Genomic DNA, 13,040 nt, shown 5'->3' with positions numbered 1-13,040 from the left:
ATTACTGCACATGAGTCCAAGTGCCTGCTTAATCCTCCAAGTTTGCTTCCAGCTGCAGGGGACAGCCAATTGGTAGTAATTATGTGGATTCAATATCAGTGTGTACATCAACTGTATAGCAATAAATCAAGAAAAGGCCAAGATCGCTATTTTTTCTGTAGATAATTGAATAAAAACACCGAGGCCACTTCTCTGACTTTCAGAAACGACTGTGATGATTAATTAATTCCATACATAAACCCGAGCTGAGGAAGATCTATTCTTCTCAAGTGTTTGGATGTGTTCCTTGAATGTGTGGGTATGGACAGAGTGTGTGTTTGTCTTTCTTTGCCAGACTGTGGTTGTACATGTGCCTTTGTGTGTGCATTCCTTCATGTGTGCATTCTTTTGTCCCCTGACAGGAGAGTGTTAAGGGCTAGAGAGCTCTTGAAGGAGAATGGGCAGTCAAAACACTGATGTACTTAAGCACATTGCCTCTTGCAAAGTACAGCGCTGATCAATGCTGTGTATTGTTGCCTCGGCTGAGTGCTGAAGCAGTGGGCTTTTTTCCATCATTCCCACCAACATAGAAGGACGATGACAAGGGCTCTAAATCCAGCTCTCGACTCTGTGTTTATAAAATACCACCATTGTTAAGCAAATCAAATTTTTTCTGACACCCAGCATGGAAAAACATCATCAGCCTTCCCACTACTGACATTTCGATTTCAGTGTCTGGTGAGAAGACAAATATCAATCAATAGGACAACTCGTTCTTCCCATGCTGTGACGCATTCTGTCCAAAGTTTTTTTTTTTGCGTGTGTGTGTGAAGGATAAGAACAGAAAGCAGCAGATTGTGTTGAACGGAAAGTTCAACCCTGCATCCTCAACCTTCACCGCAGCGAGCGAGCCCTCATCAACAAGACCGTCTTTTGTGAAGAGCCGCAGACGGGTTTTGCGCTGGAGAGCAGATCAAAGAGTCGCATGCAGCGGGAATCTAATTTTAACTGACATTTCCCATCTTAAAGGGAAACCCTTCAACTGGGGCCACTGCTTGCTGCTCCACTTTAGAAGCCCTGAATGGACCGTTGCCCTGGGACACCGTTGCTGAGGGACAAAGCATGCCGACGACTAAATGACTGTTTGTCCAGCATTTCAGAGAGAGGAGAGAGAAATAGAAAAGAAGACAATGACAGCAAAAAGGAAGATAGGGAAAGGACAGAGAGGTGTGGGGTAGAGTGGCTCAAACAAGAGGATTGTGATTGATCTAGCAAACATTTTTAAAAAAAAAAAAAAAAAAAAGCTAAAACAAGATGGAATAAGCGTGGCACAAATAATACCGACTTAATATTATGCAATATGGAGTTGAGAGAAAGAGAGCAAGAGTGAGCGAGAGGGAGAGAGTGTTAATCCCCATCATATTAAAAGGCATATAAAACCTGGCATTGTGAATGCAGCATAAGGGTAAATATGGTGTAAAGGTGTAAAGACACACCACTTTGAGAGGATTGTTAGGTGGAGTACGAAATGAAAGATACTGGCACCTACTCTAGAAATTCTGTGATGTACTTTTGACTGCACTTGGACCAGGACCATGGACTGGTATCATAGTTTAGAGTCGGGGCCATGACATGATACTGATGCTTCATTCCTGCTTCCCGGCACTTTGGGTGATTGTCATGAGGCATGTTGAAGCTGAAACACAGACACATAGCCATTGGGAGAAAAATGAATGATAATAAAATAATTTGCAGGTATTTCGGATTAGATTTAATGCGGTCATCAATACATTTTGAACAGAGGTGTTTTTGTTTTTTTTTGTTTATGTACCCCATCCACGACCTGTTCTCTAAATCAGAGACATCAATGTTGGCCACTGTTTTGTAGAAATTCAAATGACACAATTATAAGATCTCTTGTTATAGCACAAAGATTCTGTGTCACAAGTCCATAGCAAAATCAGAAGGTTCGGTTCTACTCATCTGGAATTCAGTACACAATGTAGGTGTTACTTAAATACTCTGTGGATCCAAGTGGAAGACCACCAGAAGAGAAAGTGAGTAATGGTCTCAGTGTGTCATGTTGAGTAATTGTTAACTGTCGCGGTCGTTTCAAATAAGGGGTCGAGTGTTAAGAAAAATTCACAGTACGACAAGCCCGACGACTTACGACGATGTCCATGTAAATTGTATGTTTTTATGTAAATAAGTTTAGTAAATTTTTGGGTATGTTATTTTTAATGAGCCTTCAGTAACACAACCTAGGACTATTTTTTTCTGATTGATATCTGATGTCTCTGATTGTTCTGTTAAAATAGCCAGTGTTAAAAATCTTACACCCGTACTAGTATTACAATGCATGCCCATATTATTATTATTATTATTATTACTACACAGGATTATGGGATTGCTCAGTACAATTTCAATGAGCCACTGAACCAAAAATGACATTATGTTGTTTTATGCAGCAGATGTTCTGTGCTTGGTAACTGTTTTAGAGCAAGAGCACTTTCCAGCTGTAAAATATCACACACACCCACACACACACACACCCAGTATACTCTCCTGATCAAGGTCCCTTTAGATGGATTATACACAGTTGTGTTGTGTTTATTAAGATAGGTTAGAATCCAGCTGTGAAATGACACATACACCCTCAAACATTCACTCAAAAAGAGACATATGCGAGCTTAATGGCAAGGTCACGAACATCACATATTGTGTGATTTTTACGTAAGGCAAACAATCAGGTTTTAAGACATTCGTACTGTTGACATTCACTGTCTCTCTCAATCCTCGCAGTGAAAATAGTTCCCAGTAACAAGTCTCACCGAGAAAATCGACAGAAATCGATTTCAGCTACAAAACAGAAAAGAGGTCACATTTACTGAAGGCAGATCAACTCCATCTAAGTTATTCAACACAGTATGATTTCAATAGCATTGCGTGTATGGCAGAGTTTCATGTGCAGGCAAGAAACAATCTGGCTTTAGTAATGAAAGGCATATTAATTTCAAAGCATATTAATTTCACATTTCTTTCATTGCCTCTAGAGGCTTCTTAAAATGTCAGGATGTGATTCAGAAGGGGTATTTTTCTGCGAACAGTAGAGAAACATCATGGCTTAGTGTCATTTAGACTTCGATTCACCTTTTACTTGATATAAAGCATTCAGCATTACACACGTCTACACTGCAGAACATGTGTGGAGAGAAATCTCTCTTTTAAATAATGAACAAAGTACCAATCTGATAGAACACAGCTGTACATAGGCGAGGGTCCCGATGAAAAGGATCGTTTGTTGCAATAACTTTTTAGGGGTAGACGTAATATCCCTAAATTTGATCCATCTACATTTTTAAACACATTTTCTTTATTTTTACTTTTTATATTTAACCCATGAAGGCAAATAATAGAGAAAAGTTTGGTCAAATTTTGTGGACCACACCAATATATGGGCCTTCCCCAAACTCTTGAGGTGGATGAAGCACAAATTAAAGTGGTGGAGAAATCCGGTAACACAAGAATCTAAAATGTCAGGACTGACATTCAGTAGGTTCAACAAGAAAGATAATGTTTGTCCTATAAAGCTCACGCTCTGTCTTCCCTTAAGTGCACAGATTTTTGGTCTTTGTAAGCTCATGTAGATGTGCATCACTTTGATATACAACTTAAAGTATATCTTAAAGTATATAAAGTAGCCTAATTAGACCTGGAAAAGCTTTTAGAAACATCTGGCTTTCAGCTTCTAATCGCACTTAGAGTATTATTATAGACATGCTAGTTTTTGTAGGTCTGCATATGTATAGCTGATAGTATAAGACAAATATATGTTGTCTACAAGCCTCTAATTAGGATGATCCTGAGAAGCCATTTCCAGTTAGATCTAGAATTTCTCAGTTTACTTATAACCCATGTCTTATTTGGAATTTCAAATTCTAAGACACTTCACTTGAATTTCTTGAAGGTTTGGCAGTGTACGTCCGATCCTAAACATGTCCATTTGTCACAAAACCGGACATAAGAACAGAGGACCAGGGTCAGTGACAGGGCCCACTGGAGCTGCTGGAAATTTGCTCCATCTTTCAATTCCTGCAATTTCTATTCACTACATGAGAGTGGGTGCACTGCAGAGAATTAGGCATAACAGCTTTTGAGTGATTGAGTCATATGTTAAAAGCCAGTCATCTGTCCACAATGGCTTTATTCATAAGCCCCACACCATACATTCGCACATGTGGTGACAGAGGCATGTTGTGAAAACAGACCCCACAGGAGGCCAATGTCATCACAACACACTCTACACATGGTAATTACATGGTATGCAATGACTTGTAGTGCTTTTTCCAGCTAAGTACCAATATCTGAGGTACTCAGAGACTTAGTATTAATACTAGACATTTTGGTATATTTTATAATGGCATCTCTCAAGTAATTCTAACTTTGAAAACCATGCCCACATACTATTACTAAAATGTAATAACCTAGCTGTACCTTTCTTTTTGCTCTCCATCTCATAGCTTGTGTTTAATGAGCAGAACCTGGATACTCAGTAATTAAGTTAGAAAACACGGCTGATATCCATCAAGTATATGTGTATGATGCATAATGTGAGGAAGAAATGGACCATTCAGGTAAATTCTATTTTTACTTTTAAGGAGGCAATACTACATTTTATCAATAGAAGCCTTATGAACGGTTGGACTTGGGATTAACGTTAAGGACTACAAAACTAGGATGATTACATAAAACTAGTGAGTAGTGGTGACTCAGTGGTTAGTGCTGAAAAGATTACTGGTGCAAATCTCTGCACTACCAAGCTGCGACAATTGGGTCCATGATTAAGGTCCATAAAGGAGATTTCATACCTGTTAGCTGGCCAAATTAGAGAGAAGTAGACACTTTGGGTTTGTTCGCTGTTTGGATTTTGGATTTGTTTCACACTACACACAAACTAAAAAGCAAAAAACATTGGCTGAGGAGCATAAAGGGCTGGAAATGTACCCCAGATGTCACTTTAAGAGTCAGTTTAGTAGGTTGTACCTCCAAAAATGGCAGAGTGTTTGGTTCACTTTCTGCAGCTGGGTTGATTCAAGGTCGAATTACTTTCTCACTGCAATCGAGCCTTGGATCACTCAGAACTGGGCTGAGCCTCTGACCAGTTGTACTGATTCGATCCTGGGTGCAGGGTTCTCAGCAGGCGAAACAACACACCATGGTATGATTCATTTTTGAATAAATACAGTGTGTGGAAGCACCCTAACCTTCTCTGCTCCAGGGATGCTGTTTCATATTCTTAAACTTCATGAAAATCCCCACTACATTCCAATATAAAGGAAAGGCTGAATTTTACCATATTTAATTAGGACAGAAACAAAGCACAGAACTTTTCACGACAACAGAACCGTATCCCACATCTATATTAACTGTACCCTGGGGATGGAAAGTCTTATGGGCTGAACCATGCTGGGTGCAGTATGGAAGAAGAGAGGTCAGAGTACAGAGGGGGTATTAAGACTGGCCTGTTATTAAACATGCACTGGTTTTATTATGCTTTGCACCTGTGTGTGCCCCTGTGAGGGGGGATAAGAGGGCTTTTGTGTGATATAAGGGAGCACTTTCAGCTAGGCGGTTCCCTCCGGGGGCCGAAACTTACACATGGCCCAGTTCATGGGCAATGGTGAAGGAGGAGCTCAGGCCGTTCTCTTCACTGATGGAGCAGCTTCGGTATGGGTCACACATTGTACCCAGCTCTGCCAGACCTAAATAGAGAACACACACACACATACGCATACACACATAATCAGAGAAGGACAACTATAGTCATTATGTTACACTGTATCCCATTATTTTCAGCTTTAGTACAATTACAGCAAATTTGAAAACTTGAAGATATTTACATCCATCAGTGGGCAGAAGAGTGACCTACACACCTGCTCTCCTGGAGAAAGGCTCATTATATGTTATACTGCACTTTGATGTATTAGCCATTGTATCATCGTTTGTATATCTCCTGTCTGGCACTGATTCAATAAGACCAACACAGCTGCACACAGCTAACCACGGAGTAATGTGAACTCGTATGAAAAAAGCCAAACAAACATCTGAAGCTACATGTTAATCTCTTTCAACACAATTAATGTTTTCTGTCATAAAGTGTAGCTGTCGACTCAGGGCATTGCTGGACAAGGTCACCAATATATAGACGTCTTACTAGGTTATGATTGACATGGCCTTTAAATCTCAGTGATTCTATAGCATAATTAATTCTCTTATCATGCTGCAAGAAACTCATGTCAACACTTAGATGTGACCCTTGGGAAAATGTGCAAGGTTACCGGGTTATCTCAAATGCCATTTAATGTTTAAATATTAAATAAAGAAACTTGTCTTTAGATTTTAGGTAAATAATAAATATTTAGTCTCATGATTATGATAAAAAGAGTTACCTAATGTGTCACATTTGTCTTTTTCCCGACAGATATCCTCCCTATATGAAAAAAAAAACAAAAAACAAAAAAAGGTTTGTAGTAGTCAGAAATGTGGCACAACAAACCGGCTAAAGTTAAAGTTAACAAAGACTATGAAAATTGATCAATATGATCTCAGATCAAATAACACACAAAAATCCTCTCAGAAATTCTGGCAAATTAGCTCATATTTGCTAGTTGGCTAGCATTAGCGCTGAAGATAAACTTTAAAAATTGCACAAAATATTCTTTTAGAAATCCTGGCAGATTAGTTTACATTAGCTAGTTGGCCAACATTAGCACTGAATATTATAGACATTAAAATTAACACACAAAAATACTCTCAGAAATCCTGACAGATTAGTCTACATTCACTAGTTGACTAGCATTAGAACTGAAGATAAACATTAAAAATAACACTAAAATATTCTCTCAGAAATTTTGGCAGATTAGTTTGCATTAACTATTTGGCTAACATTAGCACTGAAGATTACATACATTAAAAATAACACAAAAATCCTCTCAGAAATCCTGACAGATTAGTCTACATTCACTAGTTGGTTAGCATTAGCACTGAAAATAATAAACAGTAAATTAAACTGTCAAAAATCCTCTCAGAAGTCCTTGCAGATTACCGCATGTTAGCTAGTTGGCTACCATTAGCACTGAAGATTACATACATTAAAAATAACACAAAAATTCTTTCAGAAATCCTGACAGATTAGTTTACATTAGCTAGTTGGCTGGCATTAGCACTGAAGATTAACATTAAAAATAACAAAAAAATCCTCTCAGAAGCCCTAGCAGATTAGCTCATGTTAGCTAGGTGGCTAGGATTAGCACTGAAGACAAGCATTAAAAATAACACTAAAATATTCTCTCAGAAATCCTGGCAGATTGGTTTACCATAACCATTTGGCCAACATTAGCACTAAATATTATAGACATTAAACATGACACAAAAAATCCTCTCAGAAATTCTTGTAAATTAGCTCATATTTGCTAGTTTAGCACTGAAGATAATAAACAGTAAAATAAAATAACTGTCAAAAATCCTCTCAGAAATCCTAGAAGATTAGCTTGTGTTAGCTAGTTGGCTAGCTTTAGCACTGAAGATAATAAACAGTAAAATAAAATAACTGACAAAAATCCTCTCTAAAAATCCTGGAAGACTAGCTCGTGTTAGCTAGTTGGCTAGTTTTAGCAATGAGTATCAATATGTGGAAATTTGACTTTAAAATCCTCCCCGAAATCCTGTCCAGTTAGTCTATGTCTAACAACATCTGTAATAAAAAATATATGCATATATGGACATGCCAAGATTATCCTCTGTGGTCTTTAAGGCCCATCCACACAGGGCACAACTTCATTTTCATACACGGAGCTGCACTGGAAAAACTAAAAAATAAATGTAACTCACCTGGTGATGAGCAGAGCAGTGTCATGATGAGAGGGATGACTGTCATCTAGAACATTCTGACCTTGTTGCCACACACAGAAGTTGTGTAGCGTTGCAGCAGCATAGCGGTTCACATTTGGCCCTTCCTAAAACAATACAGCAAGAGCTGCTTTATTTCCTCATGGTGAAATGTGTACAATTACACTGACCAGGCAAAACAGCCCTGACCCGTCATGCACTGTGTATTCTGACACCTTTCTATCAGAACCAGCATTAACTTTTACAGCAAAAAAGTAGCTCGTCTGTTGGATCGGATCACACGGGCCAGCCTTCGCTCCCCACGTGCATCAGTGAGCCTTGGCCTCCCATGACCGTGTCGCTGGTTCACCACTGTTCCTTCTTTGGACAACTTTTAATAGATACTGACCACTGCAGACCGGGAACACCCCACAAGAGCTGTAGTTTTGGAGATGCTCTGATCCAGTGGTCTAGCCATCACAATTTGGTCAAACTCGCTCAGATCCTTACTCTTGTCCATTTTTCCTGCTTCTAACACATCAACTTTGAGGACAAAAGGTTCACTTGCTGCCTAATATATCCCACCCACTAACAGGTGCCCTGATGAGATCATCAGTGTTATTCACTTCACCTGTCACTGCTCATAATGTTATGCCTATGTGTTAATACATTTACAATGTCAACCATAAAAAATAATCATGTCTTCATTCATTAAAGTAACTCCTCCAAAACCCTAAACACATTTCAGCTCATCAAACTCCTTCTAGTGATGTTACACTGTATGATAAATATTATGAAAACCGAATACAGGACTGACCGCATCAGTGCTCCAATAAAAAGTGCTTCTTTAAGACAATTTATTTTCATTTGTTCATTTTCAGTGCAGCAGATCCTCCCTGTCATGCTGCCTTGTGTCTAGGTATATATTGCTAGCATGATCAAAAGTCAGCCGGTATCCTTACTTATTCTTTAATCACACACTTTTTCTCCGCATAGGCTGTTTTTTTCTTTTGCAAAGTTACTATATTTCACCAGAAAATGAGTCCCAACCATAACATAAATCATGCCAACGAAGCTCTAGGATACTTTGCAATCAGGCGCCTTAATGAATAGGCAGGTCTTTCGTAGAAAGCTGAAAAGTGCCAGATGTCATGTACCTGCTCATTGTGAATAATGATCAGTTTGACGATCATTATATTGATGAGGTTTCCAACGCTGGGATCTTTGTAAACTGCAGCTACCTGAAATGAGATGCACACACAGATAGATGCTCAAGCATATTTGTCAAAAAGTACAAAGTTTAGCTGGATTTTTAATCAGAACAAACGGACTCATAACTCTTATAACCTAGGTTGCACTGTCATTACAGTCAAGATAAGCAACTTCTAATCCAACTCTGACCTAAAACTGAGACCCTATAAAAGTAAAGCACATTGTAGAATGCAATTCCCCAAGTAAGTGTGCTTACTTCTCCTGATAGTGTCCTAAAAGCCTGACAGGAATTCAAGAGAGTCCTCTCTCTGTCACACAGCTTGAGGCCAAACCACAACCAGAACACCTTAAAAGATCTTAGATAAATTACTACAAATAGTAGGGGGATGGGGAAAGGAAGAAAACAGTGGAGTGTTGATGTAAAGAAAGAAGAGACAAAAGGGGACCCCCAGGATATAAATCAGTCACTGTAGGGCACTAATGAAGGCTTTTGATGGGTTGGGGTGGTTCCAGACTGTTTTCAGACAGCAAACACGCCATAATGACATCATCAGCATGCTAAAAACCCCATTTAAGATCCCCATCCATCAGACAGACACTCCAACAGACAATCACCACAGTCTCCCTCTACCCCCTCCGGCTCTGGTTTTCACCTAATCTGGGATTTTACGTAATTAATTACCTACAGTTATAAGCACTTATAATGTTAATGCAGAGTTTCTGATGCTTTAAAATGTACGATTTATCCATACAAACCCATTTACAGCATAGCATATCAACTATAAACTGAGATGATAAAATACGGGACAGGTCATATAGATAAAACTACCTATTGTTGTCTCAAATGCATTTACTCAGATTCACATGATCAAAACTTAACTCTGAGCTTGCACGTATAAAACCAACTCATTAAGCACAAAGAACTTAAAGCGCCAGTACACATTAAAAGTATTACACAACTAAAATTACACATTAAAAATACCAGAATAATAACAATAATAATAAATAACAGACTACCAAGAGTGTTTTGTTTTATTTATTTATTTATTTATTTATTTATTTATTTATATTTTTATTTTTTTATTTTTTTACAAAACGTGCTTGACCATCCCAACAATCCATAAATCAAATGTAAAATATAGTTTGAAAAGACATCTTACTTACTACTGACATGATTGTTAGAATGTAGTGCTCCAGGTTGCGTCCGTGATGTCGCACCATCTTGGCGTCGGCCGTGACCATCAGCTCTACGAAGCGCGGATAAGACAGGAAGCGTTTTCTCCTGCTGCCACTGGAATGATTTTTGGAAGTTGACTGCTGTATCCCAGGAAGATGTTTATCCATATTTTCCCATACTAACTTGACATCTTCTTCAATACTTCCATTGCTATGGAAATGATTACGCTCTTTCATGTGATCTGTGGAGAAAAAAAAAGAAAATGTCTGACGGTTTGATGATACAATAGTGACACTATTACAAATTTTGTCTATGTCTTTTATTCTAATAACATAGCATTTATTGGTTAAAAAATAAACCTATAAAAATTGCAGCATAAAATGAGCAGCATAGCATATGCATATGCAAAGAAATTCTTTCCACCATAATTTCCTTATAATAGGTTTGTATGGGAAAAGGCTTAAAGTGAAACTCTGTGCTTTTTGATGATTATTATACTCGACAGCAGACGATGTTTATGATCAATAAAACTTTGCTTTAATTGCTCCAAAATCCAATACTGTACTACATTAAGCCATGTTACACTGTTTTTTTTGCCTTAATGGGTTTATATGGGAAATGGTTAACAGGAAATTGAGACTGTTATGATATGCCATTTATACAGATAAGAAAACATTCATTTATATTGAATACATTTGGCTACAGCCCTTACCCAGAGTGACTTACAATTTATTTCATTTTATACAACTGAGCAAATGAGGGTTAAGGGCCTTGCTCAGAGGCCCAGCAGTGGCAGCTTGGTGGACATGGGAGTCAAACCCACAACCTTCCAAGCAACACCTTAACCAGTAAGCTACCACATCCCCGTAAACAAGCTGGACACAGTGGATCCTACCCTAGGAACACACCCTGAGCCTGTTCTGATATTTAATCAGTCTGGTTTGGTTATTTTAATAAGCACACATTTCAAATTAAATGTTTTTTGGTAGTTGCTTCTATCAAAATAACAAATGTTTTTTTTTTTTTTTTGCCACTCAATAAAACTGGAAGAAATCATTTAACTGCTTAGGATCTTCAGATGTCTGTGCTCTAGCTGGTATTATTTTAGACTCTTACAATTCCTTGAATTCTTTGGGCTCTCATTTGCAGATTTAAATAATCATCCCAACCTTCTAAAAGCCTCCAGACTGATTTATACTACGAACAAATGACATATTGGCAAGTTAAAATATCTGGAGTAATGTCCAGATCTAATATTAAAAGATTACAAGAAACCAAATCTAAGATTATTAATCCTACTTTCAGACATATTTTACTATTTTTAAGATTTTCTTAAAGCATTAATTTCTAGTAAGAAGCTAAACAATCTGCTAAAGGTATAAGAAAATGTAGTAACACATACCATACATAACAGTTTTAATTATATTAAATTCAAGATATTATCACTTGCTAAGATCCCAGTGTTTTGTTTTGTTTTCCAGTGAACTGATCCCTGATGACACGGCATGATTGTCATAATCCCCGTCTGGGCAAATCAGGTCTTGGTCTTAAATTCCACCAAAACTGAATGATGTCATCAGAAAAAATGACATCTTCTATATAGCATTATGATCCTGTAAAAATGAATGAATGGCAGTTCAGAAGTTCAGAGCCATGACACTGGAAACATTAACACACTGAAACGCTGGCGAGCTCAAGTGCCGCCCTGCAAACTCGCATTCCCTCGCTTTCTCTTCTCCACTCTCTCTGCTTGAGGAATGAGAAGCACATGGACAACAGAACACACCAGATTCTCAGATTCTTTAGCAATGACAGCTACAGAGAGAGAGAGAGAGAGGGAGAGAGAGAGAGAGAGAGAGAGAGAGATACCCTCAAGCCAAGCTAAAAGGATGAAAAGTACATTAGCCATGTTTATCTAGTGTCAGTTTGGTCACATCCACTTCTTTTGTTTACATGGGTTTCCACTTCAGTGTTACATGAGCCACTTCAGATTTGTTCAGTTAAACAATCAAAGTCTATCCAGCCTTCCCTGGCTATCCACACTGCCATCATTTCTGACAGATGAACAGTTCAAGTGCTATTAGGAATAAGATAGAATGCTGACTCAGACCAACATCTCGCATTCCATGCACAAACAAAAAAATATGATATATTTCCCAGTCTTCCCAGAATGCAAAGCCTCTTCTCAGAGCTGATGTGTGCAGCTGCTGTGGGCAGGTGATCAGTTAGTGTTGCTCTATGGCATAAAAAGGCAAGCAGCAGTTATAATATTAATAATCTTTCTATTCTAACACATTTCTATTCTTACACACAAGCCCAGAGCTGCTTCTGGCATGGATGTATGTAATCTCTGAGTGTATTTGTTTACTTTAGCTAAGGAATGGCCATTTATTTTCCATAGATTGTATGCCTGTGTGCTCTGGATTTTGTCTTTAAGCTTTTTTCCGCTCCATTGCATTGTGATATATGGGTGCATGGGCTGTTATGTCAGAAAGAGAACGTGTAATGTTCTGGCATGGTGCCACACGTCAGCACAGATCCGATGTCAGTTCTATAGATCGCTCTGGCTCAAAACTTCCACAACAGAAAATTCAGTTTTTGTTGTCTGATAGTTTTTTAAAATGGCGATGATGATAAATCAAGTAAGTAATAAAACCTGAAGGGGTGTGTTGGGAAAATACTCAATAGCGTGGTGGTGTGATAAGGTACCAACACAAAGTTACAGCATGCCACAGTGTTTATTTCTTCTTATTTTACAGCATCTGTCCGCGACTCGAGTTTGACT

General features: G+C 38.3%; 1 protein-coding gene across 3 annotated transcripts in view; it reads right to left on the bottom strand.

Annotated features, from left to right (window-relative positions):
* LOC131364957 (A disintegrin and metalloproteinase with thrombospondin motifs 20) overlaps nt 1-13,040 on the bottom strand; it is an 82,363-nt gene that overhangs the window by 49,962 nt on the left and 19,361 nt on the right. For 2 of the 3 annotated variants that reach the window (XR_009206544.1, XM_058408460.1), the window contains exons 4-9: nt 10,243-10,496; nt 9,024-9,107; nt 7,870-7,994; nt 6,429-6,469; nt 5,636-5,741; nt 1,529-1,675 (exon numbers count right to left, since the gene is read on the bottom strand). Coding sequence is in view for 2 of the 3 variants with exons in the window: in XM_058408460.1 (XP_058264443.1) it covers nt 1,529-1,675; nt 5,636-5,741; nt 6,429-6,469; nt 7,870-7,994; nt 9,024-9,107; nt 10,243-10,496 (757 nt within the window). In the remaining variant the exon portion in view is untranslated. The remainder of the gene's footprint in view (nt 1-1,528; nt 1,676-5,635; nt 5,742-6,428; nt 6,470-7,869; nt 7,995-9,023; nt 9,108-10,242; nt 10,497-13,040) is intronic. The other variant, XM_058408461.1, reaches the window with a different exon arrangement.

Source organism: Hemibagrus wyckioides, linkage group LG14, assembly GCF_019097595.1.
Source record: "Hemibagrus wyckioides isolate EC202008001 linkage group LG14, SWU_Hwy_1.0, whole genome shotgun sequence".
NCBI classification, from domain to species: domain Eukaryota; kingdom Metazoa; phylum Chordata; class Actinopteri; order Siluriformes; family Bagridae; genus Hemibagrus; species Hemibagrus wyckioides.
This window is presented reverse-complemented; position numbering and strand designations above follow the sequence as displayed.